This window comes from Natator depressus, chromosome 3, assembly GCF_965152275.1.
Source record: "Natator depressus isolate rNatDep1 chromosome 3, rNatDep2.hap1, whole genome shotgun sequence".
Classification (NCBI taxonomy): domain Eukaryota; kingdom Metazoa; phylum Chordata; order Testudines; family Cheloniidae; genus Natator; species Natator depressus.
Window position 1 is genome coordinate 162,769,471 of NC_134236.1, and position 24,103 is coordinate 162,793,573.

General features: G+C 42.3%; 1 protein-coding gene across 6 annotated transcripts in view; it reads left to right on the forward strand.

Moving 5' to 3' along the window:
• Nucleotides 1-4,506: 4,506 nt before the first annotated feature.
• The window catches only part of EPRS1 (glutamyl-prolyl-tRNA synthetase 1), a 60,303-nt gene continuing 40,706 nt past the window's right edge, over nt 4,507-24,103 (forward strand). For 4 of the 6 annotated variants that reach the window (XM_074949236.1, XM_074949238.1, XM_074949237.1 and 1 more), the window contains exons 1-8: nt 4,507-4,629; nt 8,464-8,548; nt 14,824-14,923; nt 18,282-18,438; nt 19,845-19,984; nt 20,657-20,751; nt 21,976-22,102; nt 23,874-24,066. In XM_074949236.1, coding sequence (XP_074805337.1) covers nt 4,587-4,629; nt 8,464-8,548; nt 14,824-14,923; nt 18,282-18,438; nt 19,845-19,984; nt 20,657-20,751; nt 21,976-22,102; nt 23,874-24,066 — 940 coding nt within the window. In that variant the 5' untranslated portion in view covers nt 4,507-4,586. The remainder of the gene's footprint in view (nt 4,630-8,463; nt 8,549-14,823; nt 14,924-18,281; nt 18,439-19,844; nt 19,985-20,656; nt 20,752-21,975; nt 22,103-23,873; nt 24,067-24,103) is intronic. The other 2 variants (XM_074949240.1, XM_074949241.1) reach the window with 1 other exon arrangement.

Sequence of the window (24,103 nt, forward strand, 5' to 3'; positions counted from 1 at the left end):
CTAAACTGATTTAAGGTCACTTTAATTTTGAATGAGACTGTCCATACAGATTTAACTAATGGACTTTAAATTCACACTTTTAGTTACTTTGGATTAATTTTCCTGAGTGTCCCCTTGTAGACAAACCCTAAAATACTCCATTAGATATGATACTTTGTGAGGCTATTTAATAAAACGTTCTGCCATTGACCAACACTTTTTTCGGTTACTGGGATGCCTGCTAAGTTGCAGCTAATGCTGAATAACAATCTTAAAGGTTCTTTAAGGTTTCAGATGAATGATGCTGTATATAATGTACTCTTGAGACCTGAGGAATTCACCTGGTTCTGTTGGTGTCACATTGGATATTATGCACATTAATCCCTTGTGCACTGTGAGAAAATGGACCCTTCTATGACATAAATGAATTGGAAGTTTATTCTGAATATTTTAATGGCGGAAACAGATGGGGTTCGGAGATGGGAGATGAAAATCTGAGATGTGGAAACACTTCTGTATGAAGCAGTTGTACGGTTTGGGGCTGTTTAGAGCTGGAAGGGCCAAACTGTGGCTTGTGAGCCACATGTGGCTCTATTACAGTTAAAGTGTGAGCCCCCCCCGCCACACATATCCTCCTATTCTCCGCCTACCGGACTGGGCGCTCAGGGCTTCCTGCCCTGCGGCAGACTAGGGTCTTCTGTCCTGCAGGGAGCGAGGATCTAAAGGCTTTAACCGGGAGGGGAGATCAGGGCAGAACCCCCACACTCTAGCAGGTGCTGCCCTGTGGGACAGGTTGCATGTCTTGCGGTGCCTGAACTTCTGAAGATTATTGTATGCAGTTCGGAGGGTCAGTAATTTTAACCACTCCTGGTTTACAGAGATGAATAAATGGGGACATAGTGATAATAATAACCAGCTCTTATATGGTGCTTTTCATCAGTAGATCTCAGAGCATTTTACAGAGGAGGTAAATATCATTATCCTCATTTTATCGATAGGGAAAATGAGGCATAGAGAGGCCTACAAAATAAGGAATGGAATGCAGACATGAGAGCAAGCACTTCCATTAACATTTTCTCATAAGAATTATATTATGCACAGCTGAAAGGAAAGTCGTTTACATAATGTAGGACTTATCTATGGAACTCATTGCCACAATATATTGAGAACAAAGGTGTCATAGAATTCAAAAAAGGATTACACATTTATGACTGAAATTATCCACAATTATGGTGGATAGGATTTTATGCTTTAGGAATGAGCCAACTTCTAATTGACAAGGGGTAAGGAAGACACTTTCTCTAGTTGTAAGTTAAACCCTTATTAGACAATTAGGGACTGTTTGTTTTTTTCATCTTCTTTTGAAGTATCTGCCACTGGCCCCTGGCATATTGGTCTGATTTGGTATAGTAACTCATAAGTTCCTTTATGCAATTTAGTGAAGTGAGCACCCATTTTATTTCATATTTCTAGTACAGTCACAAGTAGTTCTCTGAACTGAAGAAGTCATGTTTAATGTAGTAAAGATTGATTTTAATTAACATGTTCATAAACCTGAAATCATAGATTGGTCTGTATTTTATCCAGTGTCCACTACACCTGTAATAGGATCTTAAGTTAGAGACAGAAGCTATTTCTGAAAGCCCCATTAGTTTTTTTTACCCTGTATAATTGATTTTAATGTCATTAACTCTACATATATTAACAGAAGACAAATATTCATCTGATTCACATCCTTATCCCCACATTTTTATACCCAGTACAAAATTTTCCATAAGAGCTGTTGAACAGCCTACACAGATCAGATGGTAGACCACTGCAAATATGCCAAAAGTGAATAGATATGATTTAAGAGTGCGTCCATTTTTTCGTCACATTCAAGTGGTTCAAATGATCTGCAACATTAGTTTATTAGCAGGCAGGCTGTTTTCTACCTGAGAGATCTCCATGCAATCTAAGAGCAGCTTCTTACTGTTGTGCAATACCAGATATGCATGATAAACACAGTAGTGGGGGACACAGTTACACAGGTTTCCTGATATATTCGCTGCTGCCTAGCCATTCGGTCCCTAGTCTGTAGTGGTGCATTGGATTCTTCCGTCCTAAGTGCAGGACTCTGCACTTGTCCTTGTTGAACCTCATCAGATTTCTTTTGGACCAATCCTCCAATTTGTCTAGGTCCCTCTGTATCCTATCCCTACCCTCCAGCATATCTACCTCTCCTCCCAGTTTAGTGTCATCTGCAAACTTGCTGAGGGTGCAATCCACACCATCCTCCAGATCATTTATGAAGATATTGAACAAAACCGGCCCCAGCACCGACCCTTGGGGCACTCCACTTGATACCAGCTGCCAACTAGACATGGAGCCATTGATCACTACCCGTTGAGCCCGACAATCTAGCCAGCTTTCTATCCACCTTATAGTCCATTCATCCAGCCCATACTTCTTTAACTTGCTGGCAAGAATACTGTGGGAGACAGTGTCAAAAGCTTTGCTAAAGTCAAGGAAAAACACGTCCATTGCTTTCCCTTTAGAAGTGCTACAGGAGCGCAGCTGCTGTATCCTAGACCAGTTGGTTCTCAAACTTTTTTTTGTGGACCACTTGAAAATTGGTGAGGGTCTCGGTGGACCACTTAATGATCTTTCCAAATGTTGTTTGTACTGTTATCTAACTATTGTAAAGCGCTTGGGATAAAAGTTCTATATAAAAAAACCTTAATAATGTTTTTTTGTTCTACAAATAAAAGCACACAACTTATATTTTAATATCAGTAGTCTTAGCTTTCTAATGCGATGGATGTGCCCTCTTTCCCCCACAGCGGCAGCCCCCTGAGCTGGGGCTGGGAAGGAGGGCCATCTCTCCCTGGAGCTGGTGAAAGTCACTTCTTTCTCTGGCTGCCGGAGCCCTGCAAATTCCCCCACCCCACTGCCCCCTATTCCCCCCAAAGCTACCACCTCACCTTACATGTGCATCTTCTCCAGGCACCTAATTAGTGGAGCCTTCATTCTCTTGTGTGCGGCCGCCCAGGTGCGCACCTTAGAGGGAACTATCTGCGGACCACCTGAATGAAGCTCGTGGACCATCACAGTTTGAGAACCTCTGTACTAGACACTTACTACAGCAACTGAAATGTTTTTTCCCCCGCTGCAGTAAATCCACCTCCCTGAGAGAAGAATTCTTCCATTGACCTAGCTGTCTATCTTCTATGGTGTCCACAGTAGGGATTAAGTTGACCTAATAACTATGTTGCACAACGTGAAATTTTTCACAGTGCCAAGCAATGTAGGTAGGTTAATGTATGTTTTAAGTGTTGCCTAAGGATTAGAGGGGAATGTTAATATAAGTAGGGCTGGTGACACCTGCTCTGGTAGTGGATGCTGTTACTCCCACACAAGTCTACGTCCAGCACGAGACATCATCTGCACGTGTTCACCCCTCCCTATACCCACCGGCTGGCTAGGGGTCAGTGGGAGGCTCTTTATGGCAGGGTTTCTCAAATGGGGTTGGGATCCCCTAGGGGGTCGCAAGGTTATTACATGGGGGTGACAAGCTGTCAGCCTCCACCCCAAATCCCGCTTTGCCTCAAGCATTTATAATGGTGTTAAATATATTTAAAAGTGTTTTAAATGTATGCGGGGGGGGGGGGGTGGTGTTGCACTCAGAAGCTTGCTATGTGAAAGGGGTCACCAGTATTAAAGTTTGAGAATCCCTGCTTTATGGGCTTCAGCAGCAGCTCGAACAGGGGCAGTAGCAAGGGAAAATTTACTTTCATTTTTATATTTAAGCCAATGGCAGCAGCTCAGCCTTCCTATGGAGGCAAACTCCTGCCTGGGGACGAATCTCACACTACATTCCATAAAGCCCCAGCTCCTGGAGTCCCGTGTTGGCGACGCTCTCTCCTCCCACTGATTACACTGGACTGTGCTTGCCCAGAAAGTCTCAAAAATGCGTCCCCACCCGCCGAAAGGCTCCAGCCTTCTCCTTTCCCCGGCCCCGGTCAGCTCCAGGCCAAGTCACAGCTGTGGTGAGAGGCCGAGATGCCTCCCCTGGGCAGGGTCCCTGTATGCTGCGGCCTAGGCCCTGGGCTGCTCCCTGGGAATGTACATTGCCATAGCAACGGCTCTCGGGCCCTGAAAAATCCAGGCGTAGCGATGGCAACCTGACCTCGCTGTATCCTGCCCTGGGCCTAGCTGCCGCCTGCCGCAGAGCGCAGGATTAACTGCAGGGAAGGGGAACCCCACCCGCCAGCGCTCCTCCGCGTAGACACAGACTCCAGGACAAAGCTGGGCGAGCAGCGCCGCCCCCGGGGGCCTTGGAGGAGCGCAGAACCCCTCCCACCCTGTCAACCAGTTTCCGGAGGGGACTGTATGGAGGGAACACCAACCAGACGTGGGGGGGCTGGCTGGCTGCCCGTCGCCGGAAGTGACGAAGGGAGGCGGTGCCCAGCCCCGTGGCAGCAGCAGCCCCCCCCCCCCCCCCACGGGAATAGGGCGGCCCTGGAAGGGGGAGGAGCCGTTTCAGCCTAGCTGAGCCGCCGCGCGTCCTGTGCCTCCCCCTTCCTTTTCTGGCGGCCCAGGGAGCCGGTCGCGGTGGCCGCGCAGCGATGGCGCTGAGTCTGACGGTGAACTCGGAGGTCCCCCCGCTCGGTAAGCGCGGCCCGGTCCGGTCCGGCCCGGGACCCCCGGCCCGCTGCCCCCGGGGGCTGCGTTGCTGCCAGGTTGCATCATGCAGCGCTGGGCGCCGGCTCCTCCATTCATCCCGGCGGGGGCGGGGAGGCAGGCAGGCAGACGGGCGTGGGGGAGGCGGGCTTGACCCTTTCGGGTCTGCGGAGCCAGGCGGTTCCTGGGGCCCGGGGGACTCAGCCCCTCTCCCCCGGCCTGATTCATTCTGCCCGGGCTGAGCCCCTGTGCCCGGCTCCCCCGGCACTTGCGGTGCGTGGCTGCCTCGGGTGGGGCTGACCTGGGCGCTGGGCAGAGAGGGGGGAAAGGGAAGCGCCGCGGGCGGGGGGCTGTTGATGTCTCCTTGGCACACGGGATCCTCCGGCCAAAGCTGCCCGCAGGGTGTCGTGTCCCGTCCCGTCCCCCCCACACACACCCTCCCTCCTTCCAGCGGCTCAGGTCTGCCCTACTGGGGGCACGGCGCAGAAGAGGTTTGTGCTCTGTCACTGGGGGCTCAGCACCTTAAGTGGGTCTTGCCTGCCTGCCTGCAGAGAGAGTGACAGAAATACCACCGGCTTTCTGAAACGACACGTCATCTGTATGGCTTGCCGTGGGTAACCTTGTAGTAATAGAAAGCTGGATGTAGTAAACAGTGACCTGAGAAAATAAACCGGGAGCAAGTTATAGATTGAATTATGGTCTTGTTCAAATGTGGTATTTTATTAATAATGGGGAAGGGCAGACACAATGTGTCCTTCTCCAGGATGGGCAGACACAATGCGTCCTTCTCCAGGATGCGCACACAACCATAATGAGCTGGGAGATGCTCCCCCACTTTCGCTAATGTGTTTCAACCCTGACTTGCAACAACCTGGCTATTGCAGTGCTGAGCCTCTCTTGAGGTGGCTTCTCTCCAATAGACTGCTGGCTCTGTAGCTGTTTTTAATATTTAATGGAGAAGTTAGTGCATTTAGTGACTGACTTAGAGGTTCTGTTTATAATTGGGTTTCTTAAATTACTTCACATATTGTAGACCAAATTTTTGAAGTGGCCTCAATCCAGCTTTTGATTGATTTTTCCTAGTTTTTTCGTACACAGATGCCTTTTTTGTATACAAATAATTGTATTTGCAAAATTCATTGCATGTCCAATGACTGTCTGTATACAGTGGTTGAGTAGCTGTTTTGGTCCCAGGTTATTAGAGCAACAAGGTGGGTGAGGTAATCTTTTATTGGATCAACTTCTGTTGGTGAGAGAGACAAGGTTTTTGAGCTTACACAGAGCTCTTCTTCAGATCTGGTAGATGTACTCAGCAGTACGTTTCATCTTGTATTTGGCTGTGACACTGAGAAGTTTTCCCAGACCTGAAGAAGAGCCCTGTATAAGCTTGTCTTTCTTGCCAACCAAAGTTGGTCCAGTAAAAGATCTTATCTCATCCACCTTCTCTCTCTAGTGGCTGTTCACTTCAGGATCTAGTTGCATGGCACATTCTCTTTGCTCTCTTTCCTGCTCCAGTTACTCATCTAGCCAAGGCTTCTGTTTGTCCCTATACAGAGTCTTACTGTGGGTGCAAGAACCTTCTCTGCAACTGCTGCTATCTGGAAACAGCATTTCAGCCTTCTTGCCTTGCCTCTGAACCTTAATTCTTTTTTCTTTATGCTTTTGTAAGTTGCATCGTTCAACTCTAGAAAGCATTTGGGGATGCAGTTTGTATGAGATGATGTAAAATTTACATGCTGTATATTTAAACAAAATTTTGCAGAATAAAATGTAAAGTTTAGGGACTTTCACTCTACTAAGCATTTTCTAATAACATTTGATAAGATAGGCAATGTGGTCTAGTAGCTAGAGTACTTGCACAGGAGAGCTGAGTTCTATTCTTGGCTCTGCCTTAGGCCTGCTGGGTGACCTTGGGCATCACCTCACCTCTCTGCGCTTCAGTTCTGTGTATGCAAAATGTGCTGATGAAAAGTGCTCTAAAGCAGTGGTTTTCAACATGTGGTCCACGGACCCCTCAGGGTCCACAGACATGTCTAATATTTCTAAAGGGGTCTGCACTGTCATTTGAAATTTTTTAGGGGTTCCTAAATGTAAAAAGGTTGAAAACCACTGCTGTGAAGAGTTAGGTGGTGGTATTATTATGATGGAAGACATCATACAAAACAAGTCCTCAACAAATTACAATTTTGTATTTGACAGCTGCTACTGAGTTGTAATTAGAGTATGGACTTCAGATTAAAGGATTCTTAGGCCTGGTCTACACTAGGAAATTAGATCAGTGTAACTATGTCGTTCAGAGGTGTGAAAAATCCATACCCCGGAGCGATGAAGTTAAACTGACCTAACCCCTTGTGTGGACAGCGCTAGGTACCGCCTCTCAGGGAAGTGGATTACCTACATTGAAAAGAGAACCCCTCCCATTGGCATAGATATTGTGTATGCTGAAGTGCGACAGCGCCACTGCAGCATTTTAAGACTAGACAAGCCATTCTGGTGTGGATACTGTTGAAACACAGTGAACATTACAAATATAACATTTTTATTTAAGGAAAAATAATTGTTTTTTTTTAAAAATCAAACACTCTTTTTGTCATAACTTTTTCCTAGTTCATATTAATAATGGTTCTTGTGAAGTATGGAAAAGAATGTATTAACTATGAATGTAATTTACGTTAATTACACAGTTCAGCACATATGTAGTGCTTTTCATCTTCAAAGCAGTGTGCAAACATTAATTAATTCTTGCCTCTCTCACAAAGATACTGCAAGTAATACTACCTCATTCTTACAGATGGAGAACTGAGATGAGGGTCATTAAGTATCAAGCTTAATGCCAGAGAGGGAATCTGACAACTGGGATTAGAGTTTGGGAGTTCCTTGCTCCTAGTGCTCTGTTGAGGCTAATTTATTAATCCTACCCTTTGTAACTTAAAATACAGACAAAGTGGAGTGAATAACAAAGAGCTGTAATGGGCTTTACAGTGTAAGGCTCTGATCCTGTAATTGGATCTGCACAGACTGCCCCTTGTGCATGTATGGAGGCCTGTTGGCTTCACACAAGGGTATCTTGGACAGAGGGCAAGGGCCTCGTCTCCAGATGGTCAGGGCCCACGTGCATTGACAGTACATTGTGTGGATGCTTTCTGTACTCCTCCTATGGATAAAAAGATGATTTCAGTCTCTACTTTTAAAAAATGAACCTTGCCCTTTTGTGTCTCTCCTTTCTATATGCCCCCAACGGTAGTAGCTGAGGTACACAGTAATGACAGACTAAAATGTTGGTGTGGTACAGCCTTACAGTTTGAAGGCATTCGTCCAAGATGGTTTTTCTCCAGAGTGTAGTCTCTTTAGTGGCATTTGAGTACATGACTATTTTTAAGTGATGTGTTTAGATGCTGATGCTGCTTTAGGCCTCTTACCAAGAGCATGTGGCAGGCCTGTGCTGAAGAGTAGATGACTGCACTGCTCATGTCAAGCAATTTGAGCGAGTCTCTTCTCTAGCTTGGTGTGGGATTGGATGAATTCTCACAGTATCCTTGGGAAGCAAAATAACATTAAAACCATCCCGTTCTGAGATCGCTGCAGATTACTGTATGCCAGCTTTTATCCCTTCCTCCTAGACCATAAGGACTGCCAGGAAAAAGCTGCCTGTTTATAGACTAAAACATTGATTCCTCCCCTTCACCCTCCCCGCGCCTTTCAGTCTGAAGGCACCAGTTCAGACAAATGCTGTGTGTGAATAAAAAAATGTTATTGTAACCTATGAAATATTCTTTACTTAGGAGAAAGATCAGCCATATTTTATCTTTTCTCCTTTTTTAGGAGCTTTGCTAACTGTAGAGCATGTGAAAAATGATGTCAAAATTTTGGTTGAAGAAGGCAAAGAGACCCTCCTTCGTGTATCTGAGTAAGTGACTTTGCATTTCTGCCATCAGCATTGGGTCAGCACTTTTTAAAATTGACGTAATGATGACAGTAATCTTTTGCAGAGGGAGAAATTATCATTGCACTGTATATTTTTTGCAAACAGTTGCAATTTTTACGTTTTGTAATAGTTTTCATCTTCTAATGGAAAGACTACAGGGTGGGGAAAAATGTTTAAAGAAAGGTTGAGAGACCTCTGCTGCTTGTGATGTACACATACTTTAAATATTTAGTCTGTACTCTAGCTTCTTGTATGGTGCCCATCACTGTATTATCTAAAGCATTTACCTTCTCCATGTGCTGTGAACTCTCATAGTGGTAGCCATTTTGTGATAAACAAGTGTCTGTATAAATGTATATACAGCACAAGTGTGTGTGTATGTGCATGTGATGGTATGTAAAGGATTTTATTGGTGTAAGTTTGGGTTGACCACATCACTCATGAGAAGGGAAGCCACAGTGTCATCCCAAAAAAGTGCCAATTAACTCTATAGCATGTCATCCCATATTTTGTTTATGCCACATCTTCTAGAAAGAAGATATTTTAGAAAACGTCTTTTTATTGACACTGATTTTGCATCCTTCCCCTTCTAAACCATATGCTGTTTTTGTTTTCTTGGAATAACAGGAAAAAATAATACCAATAAGTTCTAAATATTTTCAAACTGGTTTCCTTTAAATTGTAAAGTTAAGGATTTTAAGACTTAATACCGTGTGACCTGCCAAGGATAGAAACACAGGGCTACATGTCCTGTAGACACAACTCCATTGACTTAAGTCGCGCTGCATCATCTTGTCTGACATCATAGACAATTGTACCTGTAGAAATCTGGGACATACAGGTCTTCTGTGCGACAAGCATGCTTCTGGTTTTAAAACTTAACATGATATTGGACTCTAAAACTGTCACTAGTCCATTACTTACTACGCTAAGTATAAATTTTCAGTCCCACTTTTATCTGATCGTGTTAGTGCAGCTGTGGAAAACTGCTGACAGACTGGAAGTTTGAGGTGCTTCAGTGGAGACTCTAGACCAGAGTGCATCTGAGGTCAAAGTTGCAGCATAAATGCAGGTTATCTGATAGTTGGAGAAATATCCCACACATAGGCATGAAATTATGGATGCACTAGAGTGGTACCATAGTTAAGTTTGTGTCAGGCTTGTTGCCTTAAAGGATCTTTAAAAAGGGGCTGTTCATCAATACCAACCTCTACTAAGAACAACTGAGACACACAGATGAGTGATAAAGCCTTCAGTTACAGTGATTGCATAGTATTCTATAGGATGGTCTTGTGCTTAAAGAACTGGCCTTGAACCCAGGAGTAGTGGGATCTTTCCGTACCTCTGGCATCCTATGTCACACTGAACAAGTAATTTAAACCTAAGGCTTTAGAGGTGGCCACTAATTAAGCTTTTCAGCTTGCTGTATTTGTCTTCTAAAAATCAACTGTAAACTAAAATTATAAATAATTACACAATACACAGTAATTCTCATTTTGACTATTATACCGTAGTGCATCATGAAATTGGGTGGCAATTCTTTTCAGTCGTTTGCTGTGCATTTTGGAAGAGGCTAATTTTTTCAACCATATACGATACTTTTCCTTCTTACTATTTTTTCTCATTCGTACATAATTAGAAAATAAATACATTAACTTGACCGTCTGCATGTATATGTCCTTCAGAATTACTCTCTTACATGCTGTTGTGCATAACAATGTTATTGGGGAGGGATAAGGTGTAGTATTCTGTACAACTTTAAAAAACAACCCTTAACTGGATATTTCTTTTGTCCTAAGCATTTGTATGCATAGATGTTCCCCTTAAGCAACCATAACCAGCTATTAACTAACTTTTTTGATTTTTGGATAATGTATTTACACACACAATACATCCCATGTGGGAATAATAAACCTGAAAATGCCTGAATTTATTTCTGAAACCATGTAGTAACCTTATTTAATTTTTTACATAAAATCAGAAATAAAGTAACTTATTATTCCTCTGTCCACACCCAGCAAGACCCTGCATTGCAGCAGGTCTTGCTTCAGCGGTGAAGGATTGGCTAGAGTGTGAAGCAAGGGGCTCTTCCTTTTTCCCCCTCTGCACTCCTGACACAGATCAGGACTCAAACTCTGATTTCTTCTTCCACCCACCCCCAGGAGAGATGGGGTGTTGCACAAATAGATTTTTAATTTGTACAAGCAAACAGGTTATGGTTAGGCTTGGAAGGATTAGATTTTTATCAGTAAGGTTGATTTCACTGTTCACACACACAATGAAAAAATATTTCCATCAGTAATCTAAATGTGCAGATAGGCAAAGTAAGAAAAATGCTGCTGGAGAACTTTTGTTTGATTTAAGGATATTTACTTTGTATATTTAGACGCAATGTTGACAGTTTGTGTTTTAATGGGTATAAAGCATTTGCTTTTAGAATCTGTCTGTCATTAAGTAACTATTGTCTGACCCTACAACTGTGAATATTTAAATTGATACAAATTTTAAAAAATCTTAAAATATCAATATTTGTTAAAATTATGTGAAAATACATTCTGCCAAGTCTTGTTATGGTTGCTATTTCCTATTATTCTTGCTTGAGGAGTCATTTCATCTGTCAAGATTGCATTAACCTTCATCTCTGTCCATCTGTATAGTCATCTTTACAATTTATTTCCTGTAACAGGGGTCTCTCTCTTAAAATGGTAATTGTAATCTGAGAAGCATCAGCTAAACTGGTCTTTGGGCTAATGCTCTTGGTAAATGGATTCCATTACATTGAGGAGCAGGGACTACTTGATCTTAGCATAACTTGAAATTCACCTGGGACATCTCAGACTTCTGATTTTTAGGAAATCATTGGTAGTAACAACTTCCTTTCTTCAAGAACAGGGGGCATTTTATGCTTGCTTTTTCTTAAGAGGAATGTTTTGAAATGCAGTTAAAATCTGATTATAACTAATTTTTCAACCAGTAATCTGAACAGTATCATGTTACTTAAGATATAAAATAGTGTTTTGATGGGTAAGGTTACCAGCTGGATTCAGTTTGAAATTAAGATATTTATTTTATTAAACCTTGATGACTTTGCGTAATGTTTTAAGATCCCAGATTCTTAGGTAGCAAAATGTAGTCAGTCTAGCATGTGAATTTCTGTTTGGTGATATTCATGGTCGGAGAGAGACTGATATTTGTTGTATTCCCGCTGCACAGAATGGTTTTGCAACTTCTTGTACAAATGACGTGTAATTTTTTATAACAGTGCCACAAATCTCCTCCCCGTTCCTTCTCAAGGATTTTTGGCTTTGCTGCTGTGTCAGTTCATGACACTTTCCATAGAATTCCTTCTCATTGCTTTTGTTAATAACATCAGCATGGACGTGGTCTTCTGTATGCTATTGATAGGCTGACACTTTCAGAGCTACTTGCCAACCAGTTGGAAAGAACAATCTAAATTCATGGTTTCTTTCTCCAAAGGAAGGGAAATTGAAGAGGTCTGGTCCTAAAAGTATTAATTGTTTTCTAAAACAAAAATTTGTTGTTAATTGAAAATTAACAACCATGGTCAGGACATATCAGGATTCTTTCCCCATATGAGTTCAGAATTCTGTTCACTAGTCTTACTAATCAAAGTAAAATGTTAGTACAGACTGTTACAAAGCAGTAGAAAACATTTTTACTGCTTTTATTTCAGGCAGACTTGCTGTTGGAGAAAGCATACTGTACGTTCATATGTACTTGGCAATCTCAGTTGAAAAGTTCTGTTTCAGAAACTGACCCCAGTATGACATAGCAACAGGATTTATTGCACATTCGTAGATGCTAAATTTGCTTTTGATCATGCGCCAATTGAACTTCCATATCCTGGAGTCTAGAAGTTTTGGAGGGGAGGGTTACCAAACCTTGAATTCAGATATTTCATTGTCAGTTTTAATATTATAAATCTTATGAGACTGAACAGTGGAGTAACCTGTTTTAAAGACTGGTTACCATGGATAATAAATCAAGATCATCTCCAGATCAGATATCAGGATTTGAATCTTCAGTTCTGATATGTGGGTGACTGATTAACTCCCTATAACAATCTGACCACTGCTATATTTTTCTTATAAATTATTTAAATAATCTGGGTCCAGTCTACAGTTTAGACAGGAAGATGTAAAATTGCAGTGCCCTGAAGCAGAAACCAAAATATCAAATCAGCAGTACTTTGCATGTCTTCTATGAACCTCTCTCATAGCAGGATGTATAAAGCTACTTCTCTGACATCCACCTCTGTTTGCAAGTACATATAGAAATATAAAGAAGTCTGAGACACTTAGTGTGCCTCTTTTCCTCTGTTGGTATTTGTCTCTGTGGGTTCAATCATATATTCTTTGGGCACTCAAAACTGTCACTGAAATGAGTGGGAGTTTGGAGTGTGCAAAGAATGAAGGTCAAGCTCACTAAGGCCTGGTCTACACTACAGAGTCAGGTTGACATAAGGCTGCTTATGTTGACTTAATTATGTCAGTGTCTACACTACAGCCTTTTTCAAAAATAAAATTGGGCTCCCGCCGATGTAAGTGTCATACTACGTGGACATAATGTGCTTAGGTTGGTGTAGTTAGGGTGATGCAGTGTCAGTGTAGACACTGTAAGTTATTTATGTGGGCTGTTGGCTGTCATTCTTGTCAATTTCGTGGCTCCATGCTGGAGCCATGAAATTGATATGAAAGCCAGGCTCACAGCTCAGGCTGTCACCCTGGGGCAGGTGGAGGGCTCCAGCTAGAGCCTGTCTGCCCCTTGGGCTCTGGGCTCCCCGCTCTGAGCTGGGGAAACATCTGGGCAATAATCCAACATACATTTTTTGAAAGTCTTCATCTATACCAAACAGCAGTGTGCACGCAGTAGATAATTAAAGCACGGAAAACCAGTAAAATAAAACATTAAAAGTTTTCTCATGTATCATTTAATACACGTTTAGAAAAAATGGTAGCTTTGATCATGAAAATGACTAATTTACAAGATTGTGGAAATCAGGACTGTGGACTATAGGAAAAGACTGATAATTGTCATGCTTCTTAGGGGAGAATAATAACTTCCAGAGCTGCTCTGTGAATATTAATGAAAATGTTCTTTACAGTTAAAATCGAAATGCGTTAGTTTTGAAGTAAGAAGCCCTAAAATCCGGACAATGGGCAAGGTCCAATGATTGTGAGTGAAGAGGATAAACCATTGAAACAAATGGGCTTGTCAGATGGCCTCCTTGTATTGAAGTTTTACAATAGTCCCATCAGTAGAAGGAGAGAAGTGTCATTATCTACACTGGGATCTCAAACAAGCTAGGGCCAACTGTGTTTAAAGGCAGCCACAAACCTGCTGCATGATCTCGGCCAATTCACATAATTGTTTTATGCCTCTTTGCTATTTAGATTGTAATTGTGGGAATGACTTTCTCAATCCATGTGTCCACAGCGCCTGGTGCTATGGTACCATAATTCAGTTAGGATCTCTAGGCACTGTTGAAATAGAAATAAAAAATAAATAAACCCTAGGTTGTACAATTCTACTCCCATTATGGACCGCATGTAACAAATGTACGAATGGCAAAATATTGAGAGAAGTAAATTCTGTCTGAATTTGATGTAAGCTGATAGGAAAACTGAGTAGAAACAAAAATACAATCATAGACAGTAAAGTCTGTTCAGCAGGAGTGAATCTTTATAAATGTAGTCACCTAAGGGAAGCAAAATGAGTAACAGACAAGCCTGGGCAGGGACCACTGCATACCTCCAGAGGCTCTTCTTTTGTCACTCCAGCAGCCCTTTTTAAAGTCCTCTTTGCACAGGTGTCCAAGGAAGGAACTTGGGAAAGCAAAACTTGATTTAACTCCTTAGGTGCAGGAGGCTAGGCAGTACCTCTGCACTCTGATTATTTTGGGGGAGGGGGGACAGCTGGGAAGAATGTTACCTAGTATTTCATTGTGGGTTGAAGTAAATTTATTTTTTTCCCCTTTTCTCTCCTGCGCGCCCCCCCCCCCCCAAATGTTTGATCTATGTTAATGGTTTCCTTAATGGTTTATAGTGTGACCAGCTGGAAGGAGAGGATGACACATGCCCCATTGATAGGTGTCTTATTGTTCTGGTAGCTGTATGCCCACTGCTTCAGCTAGAAATGTGTTGCAGTTCACGTAGACTCTTTAGAACTATTTATGTGTAATGACACTCAGACTGCTAGTAATAAGTTACTTCATCTTGAATTTTCTGTTTTTATAGCCATGTTGTGTTCACTGATGTGAATTCCATAGTTCGCTATCTGGCTAGAGTTGCCACTTCCGCAGGGCTATATGGTTCTAATCTCCTGGAACACACTGAGGTGAGAAACAACCCTTCATACTTGATTTTTTTTTAATGTGGTTGCATTTTTGCTCATTTGGGGATTTACCTACATAGCCCTTGAATGGTGCAGCATTTTTCTATACGAGTCCAACTACCTGGGTTGCTGAAGCTACATTTTTTTGAAACTGCCTACGACTACGCACATCCATGGATCCGTGGTAGAATTATTCACAATGGCTCCTAACCATGCTGGTCTCTGGTAGGGTGTCCATTTCTTCCTTTCCATCTCTTCAGTTTTGATACTATCACTTCCTCTGTGTACTATTTGTTTTTTCTAACACAGCTGTTGCTTGTGGCCTCCATCAGAGCTGCTGGGTGAATTATGCACAATTATTTATGGAGATCTCACAAATTCGTACACCAACCAACCACCACATCGTTTCTTTTTTGCCTCATGGAGCTCTAGGCTAAAAATTGCTTGTGATTCCCAGTCTCCATACTGTAGCCATGCAGGCTGCATTCTGGTCTGGGACCCTGGGTGGACATTTGCCAAGTTGGCAGGATTCCCTCCCCTGGAGTCCTAAATTTTCCAAAATTTCTTCAAAATTAAACCTAGAGATGAATCTAAAGTTTCCATAACCCAAAGAGATCCTTCTTAGTTATCTTTGTTGATTTATATTAACAAAATGAAGTTATTACAGTTATCAGGACTTGGTATGATGTGGAATTGAGGAGGAATTTTTCCTGGCTTCAGCCCAGAAGAGCCATATGTTGAATTTTAAACTAGGTGCCTGAGATTGATAGTGGTAAGAGAATCATTTTGACTGAGTTAGTGTATGGTTATTAGGGGTTTGACCACACCCACCGTACAATATTCTTTTAAGGCAATGGAGATCAATCTTCAACCCTGGCAATTGCCTACCTTTTCATGTAAGCGAAAAGTGCTGCTTCATTATGTTGCTTATGAATTTTTAATTGTTTGTAATTTATTTAACCACAAAAAGCGAACTTCCTAACCCAAATTAGAACTTGAACTTTGAATATGTGCAAGACTTAAGTGTTCAGAAACGCATTTGCAAGGTCAGTAACTTTGATACAATACATTTAATTCCCAGATATTGGTTTTTGGTTGTTTTTTTTTTCAAAAATAAAATTGGGCTTTGAGAAATATTAAGGCAGCTGCGTTTGTGGTGGGAATATTTTAGAACATAACTGTCAATGAGAGAGTTGAATTTTATAGTCCTGTGACATCTGTGCCTGCCACATCATCTTGGCTATTGGAAGAATTCCTACTGCCGTGTACATATGGAATGGATTTAGAAGGATTTTAAGAGATACTTTGCGACTGAGGTATCAAGTTTGTATGCTAGAGCCAGATCCTCAGCTGGTGTAAATGGGCATGGTTCCATTGAAATCAGTGGAGTTGTCTATTTACACCAATTGAGGATCTGGCCTTTACTGCTTGAAATAGATTTTAAAATTTTGACATCTTTATTTCTTTCTCAGAGTAAACTTTTTTGTGGGGATGGGAGAGGAGGAGGAGGTTGGGAATACAGTGGAAAGACTGGTGTATTTTTGTGTTTTTTAAAGTGGAAAAACAGACGGGAGAGAGGGTGGTGCAGAATGTCACTAATATACAGCCAGGAAGAATGAATGGAATCAAATGGAACAGGAATACTGTCCCATAACGCTAAGGAATAACTCTAGATTCATGACAGTATATGAAAATTTTGAATTCTCTTTATTAATCTTTTAAGTATTGTGGTTTTTTTTGTAATGTGCAATCTAAAAGTATAGTCAAAAGCATGGAAGTCATTTCATGTTTTAGACCAAGGCAAAATCTCAGACTGCTGGAAATCAGTGACCAGATTCTATCCATTGCACTCGTGCCAATCTGAAGTAACTCCATAGTAGTCAATGGAGTTACACCAGTCTAAATCCAGTCTGACGGCAAACATTGTCTTTAAGCATATAATACACACAGAGTTCACAGAGAAGTGTGTCCATATTGCTAAAATTGTGAATAATCCCTGAACCAATATTGTGAGTTAGGAGCTTCTACATTTAGTGTTCTATATGGCCATTAGGAAAAACTTCTAACTGTCAGGGTAGTTAAGCACTGGAACAAATTGCCTTGGGAGACTGTAGAATCTTCATCATTGGAGGTTTTTAAGAACAAATAAACACTTGTTAGGAATGGTCTTGTTGTAGTTCCTGGGGGAATTCTCTTCCAAAAAATTAAAAATTCTGTGCACAATATTTTAAAATTCTGCATATTTTACTTGCCAAGGTAACACAATATAATCACACCAGTTTCAATTATTTTGATAATTTATTTCAAAATACTTGTCAATGAGTATGTCTGTTACAATACAGACAACAAAAAAGATTCAGGAAATGGTTTTTGACAAATAGATTCCTTACTAGGCATATTAATACAGAACTTTGAGTAATAATTCATTTAAACTACAATACAGAAATATTTCTGGCACTCTTCAGAAGCAGTGCAACGGCTTGGGGGAGTCAGGGGTAATGGAGGAGTTGATGGAGAGGGAAGTAATTGCTTGGAAGGAGTGTGGGAGTGAACCCGGAGGGTTGTTGGGTGTGGGTGGAAGAAGTATGGAACAGGTATTTTGTGGGGGCAAGGGGGAAGGGATTGTTAGGGAGTTGAGGAACCTCCCCCATGCAGACCCTGGCTGACCACTAGCCTTTCCCAATCACTCAACCACTATCCCCATGTGGCCCTACACCCTCACTCAGCCACCCATCCCCCTCATCCCCATGTGGCCCTGCACCCCCACTCCTATTCAGCCTCTGCTCCAGTCTATTTTCCCCCCTCCCCACTGGCCGTTCTGAACCCCAGTCTGACCCCCCCCGCCCCAGCAGCCTTGTGTGCCCTGCTCTGTTTTTCTCCCTCACCCCCTTCCACCCCCCCATATCCCATGCCTCCTCACCTGGCCCTGTGAGGGACACAGCCTCTGCTCTCTCCCTGTTGGCTGCTGACTGCTACGGCTGGTAACCCTGCTGCCTCTGTTCTGGTGCCACAGCACCCCTGCTAGGTGAAAGCTGTAACTGCAGAGCCTTTCTGGCAAATATCTTTTCTGCAACGGAAAAAAGAGTCTGCAGGACGCATTAATGCTGTGCATGTACAGTGGCACAGAATTCCCTGAGGAGTATTTTATGCAGTCCTGCCTTTAGTGCAGGAGACTGGACTAGATGACCTCTTGAGGTCCCTTCCAGTCCTACACTTCTGTAGGACTTTGTATTGTATGATTTTATATTCAGAGCCATGGGTTTAATACCAATACCCACTTTCTCATGCAAGAATTTCTATAACTTTAAAGGTTGTTTTGTATGTTAAATATGATGTTGACTTCTTTGCTCCTTAAAATTAGATTGACCATTGGCTGGAATTCAGCGCAACAAAGTTATCTACCCGTGCCCAGTTTGGTTCAGCAGTCCTTGAGCTTAATCACTGTCTGTCTCTGAGGACCTACTTGGTTGGAAACTCCCTGAGTCTGGCAGATTTGTGTGTCTGGGCTGTACTAAAAGGTATTGTACAGTTGTTCTCACAGGTTTGCAATGTGATACAAAGCTAAAATCTGTTTCCTTTTAGTCTCCAGTTTCTGCAATGATTTTTAATAAGGAGAATTTTGTAGGAGTAAGATCTGATAATCATGAGGGTTTGTTTCTTTTGATAACATAACTGATTAAGAAATATAAAATTACGGTGTGATTTATAATTAAGAGTGTCTTCAGTATTTCTATTAAAATATCGGTATTTCATGTTTTGTTTCTTCTCAGATATGAAAATACACTCTACGCTAAAAGTTTGCATCTGACTCTAACCAGGGTGTAAATTATCACTCAACTCTTTTACAGCAGAGGTTCTCAAACTGTGGTCCGCGGACCACTCATTCAGCTGGTCCGCGGATAATTCCCTCTGAGTTGCGCGCCTGGGCAGCTGCACACGACAGAATGAAGGGCCACCCACCTAATTAGCGGAGCCACACAAGTGTGGCTCCGCTAATTAGGGCCTGGATCCTGGAGAAAACGCACATGTAAGATGAGGTGGTGGCCTTAGGGAGGATAGGGTTAGGTCGGAGGGGGCAGTGGGGTGAAAAGAGGGGTTGGGGGGAATTTGGGACATGCAGGGCTGTGGCGGCCAGAGAAAGAGGCAACTTTCCCCAGCCCCAACGCTGTGGCTGCTGGGGAGAGACCCTCCTCCTTCCCAGCCCCAGCTCGGGGGCTGCTGCAGTGAGGGAGAGAGGGCATATCCATCACATTAGAAAGGTAAGACTACTGATATTAAAATGAATTGTGTGCTTTTATTTGTAGAACAAAAAAACGTTAATTATTAAGATTTTTTTGTATAACGCTTTTATCCCAAGTGCTTTACAATAGTTAACTAATGGTACAAACAACATTTGGAAAGATCATTAGGTGGTCCGCCAAGACCCTCAGCAATTTTCAAGTGGTCCGTGGAAAAAAATGTTTGAGAACCACTGTTGTACAGAAATGTTTAATTATACTGCATTATTATTAGAAGGAGCAATCTAATTTTGCTCGGTTTGTGTGCTTTCAATGCATACATTCACCATCCAGTTGGAGAATGGATGCTGCTGTTTTTTTGACCATCTAACATTTTTTTTAAACTATTGTATGCATGGGGGAGGCATGGCCATATCACCAATGGCTTTAGTTTCTATAATTATCTCTAATATGGAAGTGGGTGGTAAACAGAGAGGTTCCCAGATTGCAGAGTCTTCTAAAGTAAGTGCATTGTTGTTACCCAGTTTATGTATGGTAAAGTATCATTTTTCACAACTGGTTGAGATGTGAAAATGGTGCAGCCTATTTTTAATCCACATTGTCATTTAAAAAGTGAATGTTACTGGAAGTCCAGCTATTCTAGTTATAAAGTTACAATTTTAAAACCAAAATTTGTTTCCCAACAGACAGTAGTGCATGGCAAGAACAGTTGCAGCAAAACAAGGCTCCAGTCCATACGAAGCGCTGGTACGTCTTTCTTGAAGCACAGTGTGCCTTTCAATCAGTGGGTACCAAGTGGGCTGCAGCTGCACCAAAGACCAAAGTGGTAAGCTTTGTTCTGATTATATGGTGAAGGTGGCTGTTATGTTTGGGCACTATAGTAAAAGTTTGCATCTTCTTCTGATAGCTCACTTTAGAATTTATGCTAAAGGGAATTAGTTGTACTGTAAACTAAAGGTTTTAACTGTTTTATAAGGATTTTTTATCTTAGTAATTTCATCCCTAAATGTTTATGGATACTGATAAGGTGGGTCAGCTCTGGAAAAGTGACTGTGTAAAAATGGCATCTGTTACTCAGAGGTACTGTATATTTGTATTCAGAGTTCAGTCTGCTTGCTTTACTAAGTGTTTTTACAATTTCTGTTAGTACTGCAAAACCATCTATGGTAGAATGAGATCAACAGAGTTGTTAACCAAGTTCCATTTGAAAGCAGTGGGAGTCCACAGATAACTGAGCACAACACTTGGCTTGCAGAAATTTTCTTATTTGTAGTGAGGAACAGAAACAGAAAACCCATCTGGACTTTCCAATCCTAAGTCAAATTTGCAGATCTCACCTTCTAACTTTGAAACTGAGCGAGCATGATATGAAAGTCATCTGAGCAAGGGACCCCGTGTTGCCATTTTTCAGTCTCCTTTCAGAGAAGAAACCTTCTTTAAGTGTTTGTATTGTACAGCTTGTGTAAGATATTTAATGATGTCATTGTTAATTTCTAAGGCAACAGAAAAGAAACAAGATGTTGGGAAATTTGTGGAACTCCCAGGTGCAGAGATGGGGAAGGTCATTGTTCGGTTTCCCCCTGAGGCCAGCGGGTAAGATGACCTGTTTTAAGAATGGTTTGTGTTTTTTACCCACATTCCTTTCAAAAACTCTAATACAGGAGAGGGATTGTGTTTGATCTTGGAAATAGTTACCAGATTAGTGTGTTTTAACAGTTGAACTCAAGGGCCTCTCCTGCCCTGATGATGGTCATGTATATAGTTGGTTTAGTCAAAGATGAACAGTGTCTTAGGGGTGATTTCCATAACAAAAGAGAATTTTCAAAGTCACTTAGATGTTTTCTAAAATGTTTTCATTAGCAAAGGTTGACACTTACCAAGCTGTCCTTTACTTAGAACCTGACCGCATAAATAACAGTAAAAAGAGCACTAAAAGTACCATCACCAATTCCATAAAATGTTGTTTTCCAGTTACTTTCAATGTCCTGTTTCCTCTTAAAAGGATTTGATAAAGTTTAAAATTGCTGTTTAATGCATTTTTTCTGTAGGCTAGTTAGCCAACATCTTATGACTTGTTTCAGACTTTGCAATACTGTTTCTCATTCTGTTAATCAGATATAAATCATGCTATTTAAATACTACTGCTATATTGTATATGCATATAATTTTACAAATGGTATGGATGAGAGAACCATAAACAAAATAGTTTGGTTTTTGGAATCTATACGGTAATCTGAGGGGGAGAGATCCCCACTACCATGTGTAAACTTCTGGAAAAATGAAATAATTTGTAGAAGTAACAGTTCAGACACTTTTGTGGATTTGGGTTTGTCCAAGTTCTTGGATACCTCTGCTACCGTATGATGGAGTTCACTAATGCATCTGAATTCCCCAGTGTTCTGACAGTTACTCAGTGCAAGTGTTTCAGAATGTTGTGAACTCTTTAAAATGCCAATAATTTTAATAAGATTAGTTTTTTATTATTCAAGTTCAATTCAAATTCAGTGTAGACTAATGCTAAAACAGTTTATAGTGTCGCAAAAAGTAATTTTAGTCATATCTTCAGATGTATTATGAAGTCCTAGCTTTGAGATATAAAATCTAACAGATTGTGTTTTATATATTATATATATATATATAAACACAAGTGTTCAGTATTTCAATAAATATAAAACAGCTTTTGGTGGTTGATTTGTTTTAAGTCTTAACCTATTCTCCATTTCCCCCTTATCCCTGAACAGACTGTATCCTACAAAAGAAGTGTAAATGAATCTGCTGCTATGTTAACCTTGTTTTCTGAAATGTCTTTATTTTTAGGTACTTACATATTGGTCATGCAAAAGCTGCTCTGCTAAATCAGCATTACCAGGTTAACTTTAAAGGAAAACTCATCATGAGGTTTGATGACACAAATCCTGAAAAAGAAAAAGAAGACTTTGAAAAGGTACAGTAAGAGAACAGTAGAAGCCATTCATTGGAGAAATCAATTTAAAATTAGAATGATAGGCAGGCTTGCTATTTCAGGGGTGGCTCTGTAGAACAGTAGTGTTTAACTTTGCATGAAAACTCTTCCAAGCCATCCCATATTTGCCTTAAAAACCAAAGAGCTTTTAGTCCAGTAGCCTAATTATTCTATGACTTCCACATTCTTTCTTTCCCCTCCCCTAGTATTTATAATCTGTATTAAATACATGTAAATCTGTTGACAGTCAGTTTATAGATTCTACTATGTTACTTGACCTAATCACAAATGGCAATTATGGTACTACTTTAAAAGCTTCTGTAATCTTAAATACAGCTGGTTTCAGTGACAATAACTTTTCTGTAACAAAAATCCACACTAGGAAATTTCCTAGGTGTTCAATACAATCGAAGCGGTTTAAACCTTTTTAATTTATTCTTGCTGTCACCTTTTCACTATTTGTGGCATCCATGAGGTGAAAGAAAGGGAGGAATCTGTATGATTTCCTGCCGCTTCCAGTCTCAGGATTCTTCATCACACAGGAGTGTTTTGAGGCTTGCACTATTGTCACTTTATTACAGGGGTGGGGAACCTATGGCCTGCGGGCTAGATCTGGCCCACTGCTTCATTTCATCCGGCCCGTGGGAAGTCTCCACGCTGTGGCCGGAAGCCCCGAGCCTTGGCGTCGTGTCGTCCTTCCCCCCCACCCCCCACCCCCCCATGGGGCTGGTGCAGCAAGCGCTGGCTTGCCCCGCTGCAGGGGGAAGCTGGGGTTGCCAGGCCACTAAAAGTCCAGTCGACTCCACGCAGCTCCCGGAAGCAACTGCCATGTCCCTCCAGCCCCTAGGAGCAGGGGTGATCAGGGAAGCTCTGCGCACTGCCCCCAGCACCAGCTCTGCAGCACCAATTGGCTGTGATTCCCAGCCAATAGGAGCTGTTGGGGCAGCACCTGTGGGCACGGGCAGCACACACCGTGCAGAGCCCCCTAGTCCCTCCTTTCTGGAAGCAGTGTGGAGCCCAGGGTAGGCAGGGAGCCTGCCTTAGCCCTGCTGCATTGCCACCTGAGGTGAGCACCGCCCAGCTGGAGCCCCCACCCCGAATTCCCTCTTGTACCCTAACTCCCTCCCGCACCCAAACTCCCTCCTGGAGCCCATACCCTGAACCACCTCCTGCACCCCAGCCCTGAGCCCGCTGTCACACGCCAAACCCTTTGGCCCCAGCCCGGAGTCCCCTCCTGCACCCCAAACCCCTCATCCCCAGCCCCACCCCAGAGCCCGCACCCCCACCTCTTGCACCCTTGCCCCAGCCTGGAGCCCCCTTCCACACCCTGAACCCCTCATTTCTGGCCCCACCCAGGAACCTAGGGGCTGGAGCCGTGAGCACTGGCTTGCCCTGCTGCAGGCGGAAACCCTGAGCCTCCGCGCCCCACCACAGGGCTGTGTGTGGCCTGCGACTGTGGGTCAGTTGCCCTCTGATAGAAAAAGGGTTCCCCATCCCTGCTCTATTAAATGTACAAGAAGAAGAACTTGTTGCCAGTTTTTCTTGTCCCACCCTCCCCTGGAGGAGCTGATCTCATTCTCCTGCCTTATAGCAATCACTACCTATGTATCCCTTTGGTAACTTCAGTACCTTCATATGTTCCATTGTGTGTTAATGGTTCGGCAAATGGAGACATTTAAAATTCAAAAGAAGCTTGGCATAGAGTTAGAAGGCTTCTCTGCATGTATGAATATTCCAGTATCGCTCTTTGCAGGTTATCCTGGATGACGTTGCCATGCTGCACATCAAACCAGATCAATTTACCTATACCTCAGATCACTTTGAAACTATAATAAAATATGCTGAGAAGCTTATCCAAGAAGGGAAGGCGTATGTGGATGATACTCCTGCAGAACAAATGAAAATGGAGCGTGAGCAGAGAATAGAATCTAAGCACAGAAATAACTGTAAGATGCTTTATGGCTCTTCTCCTGGCCCTGTTAT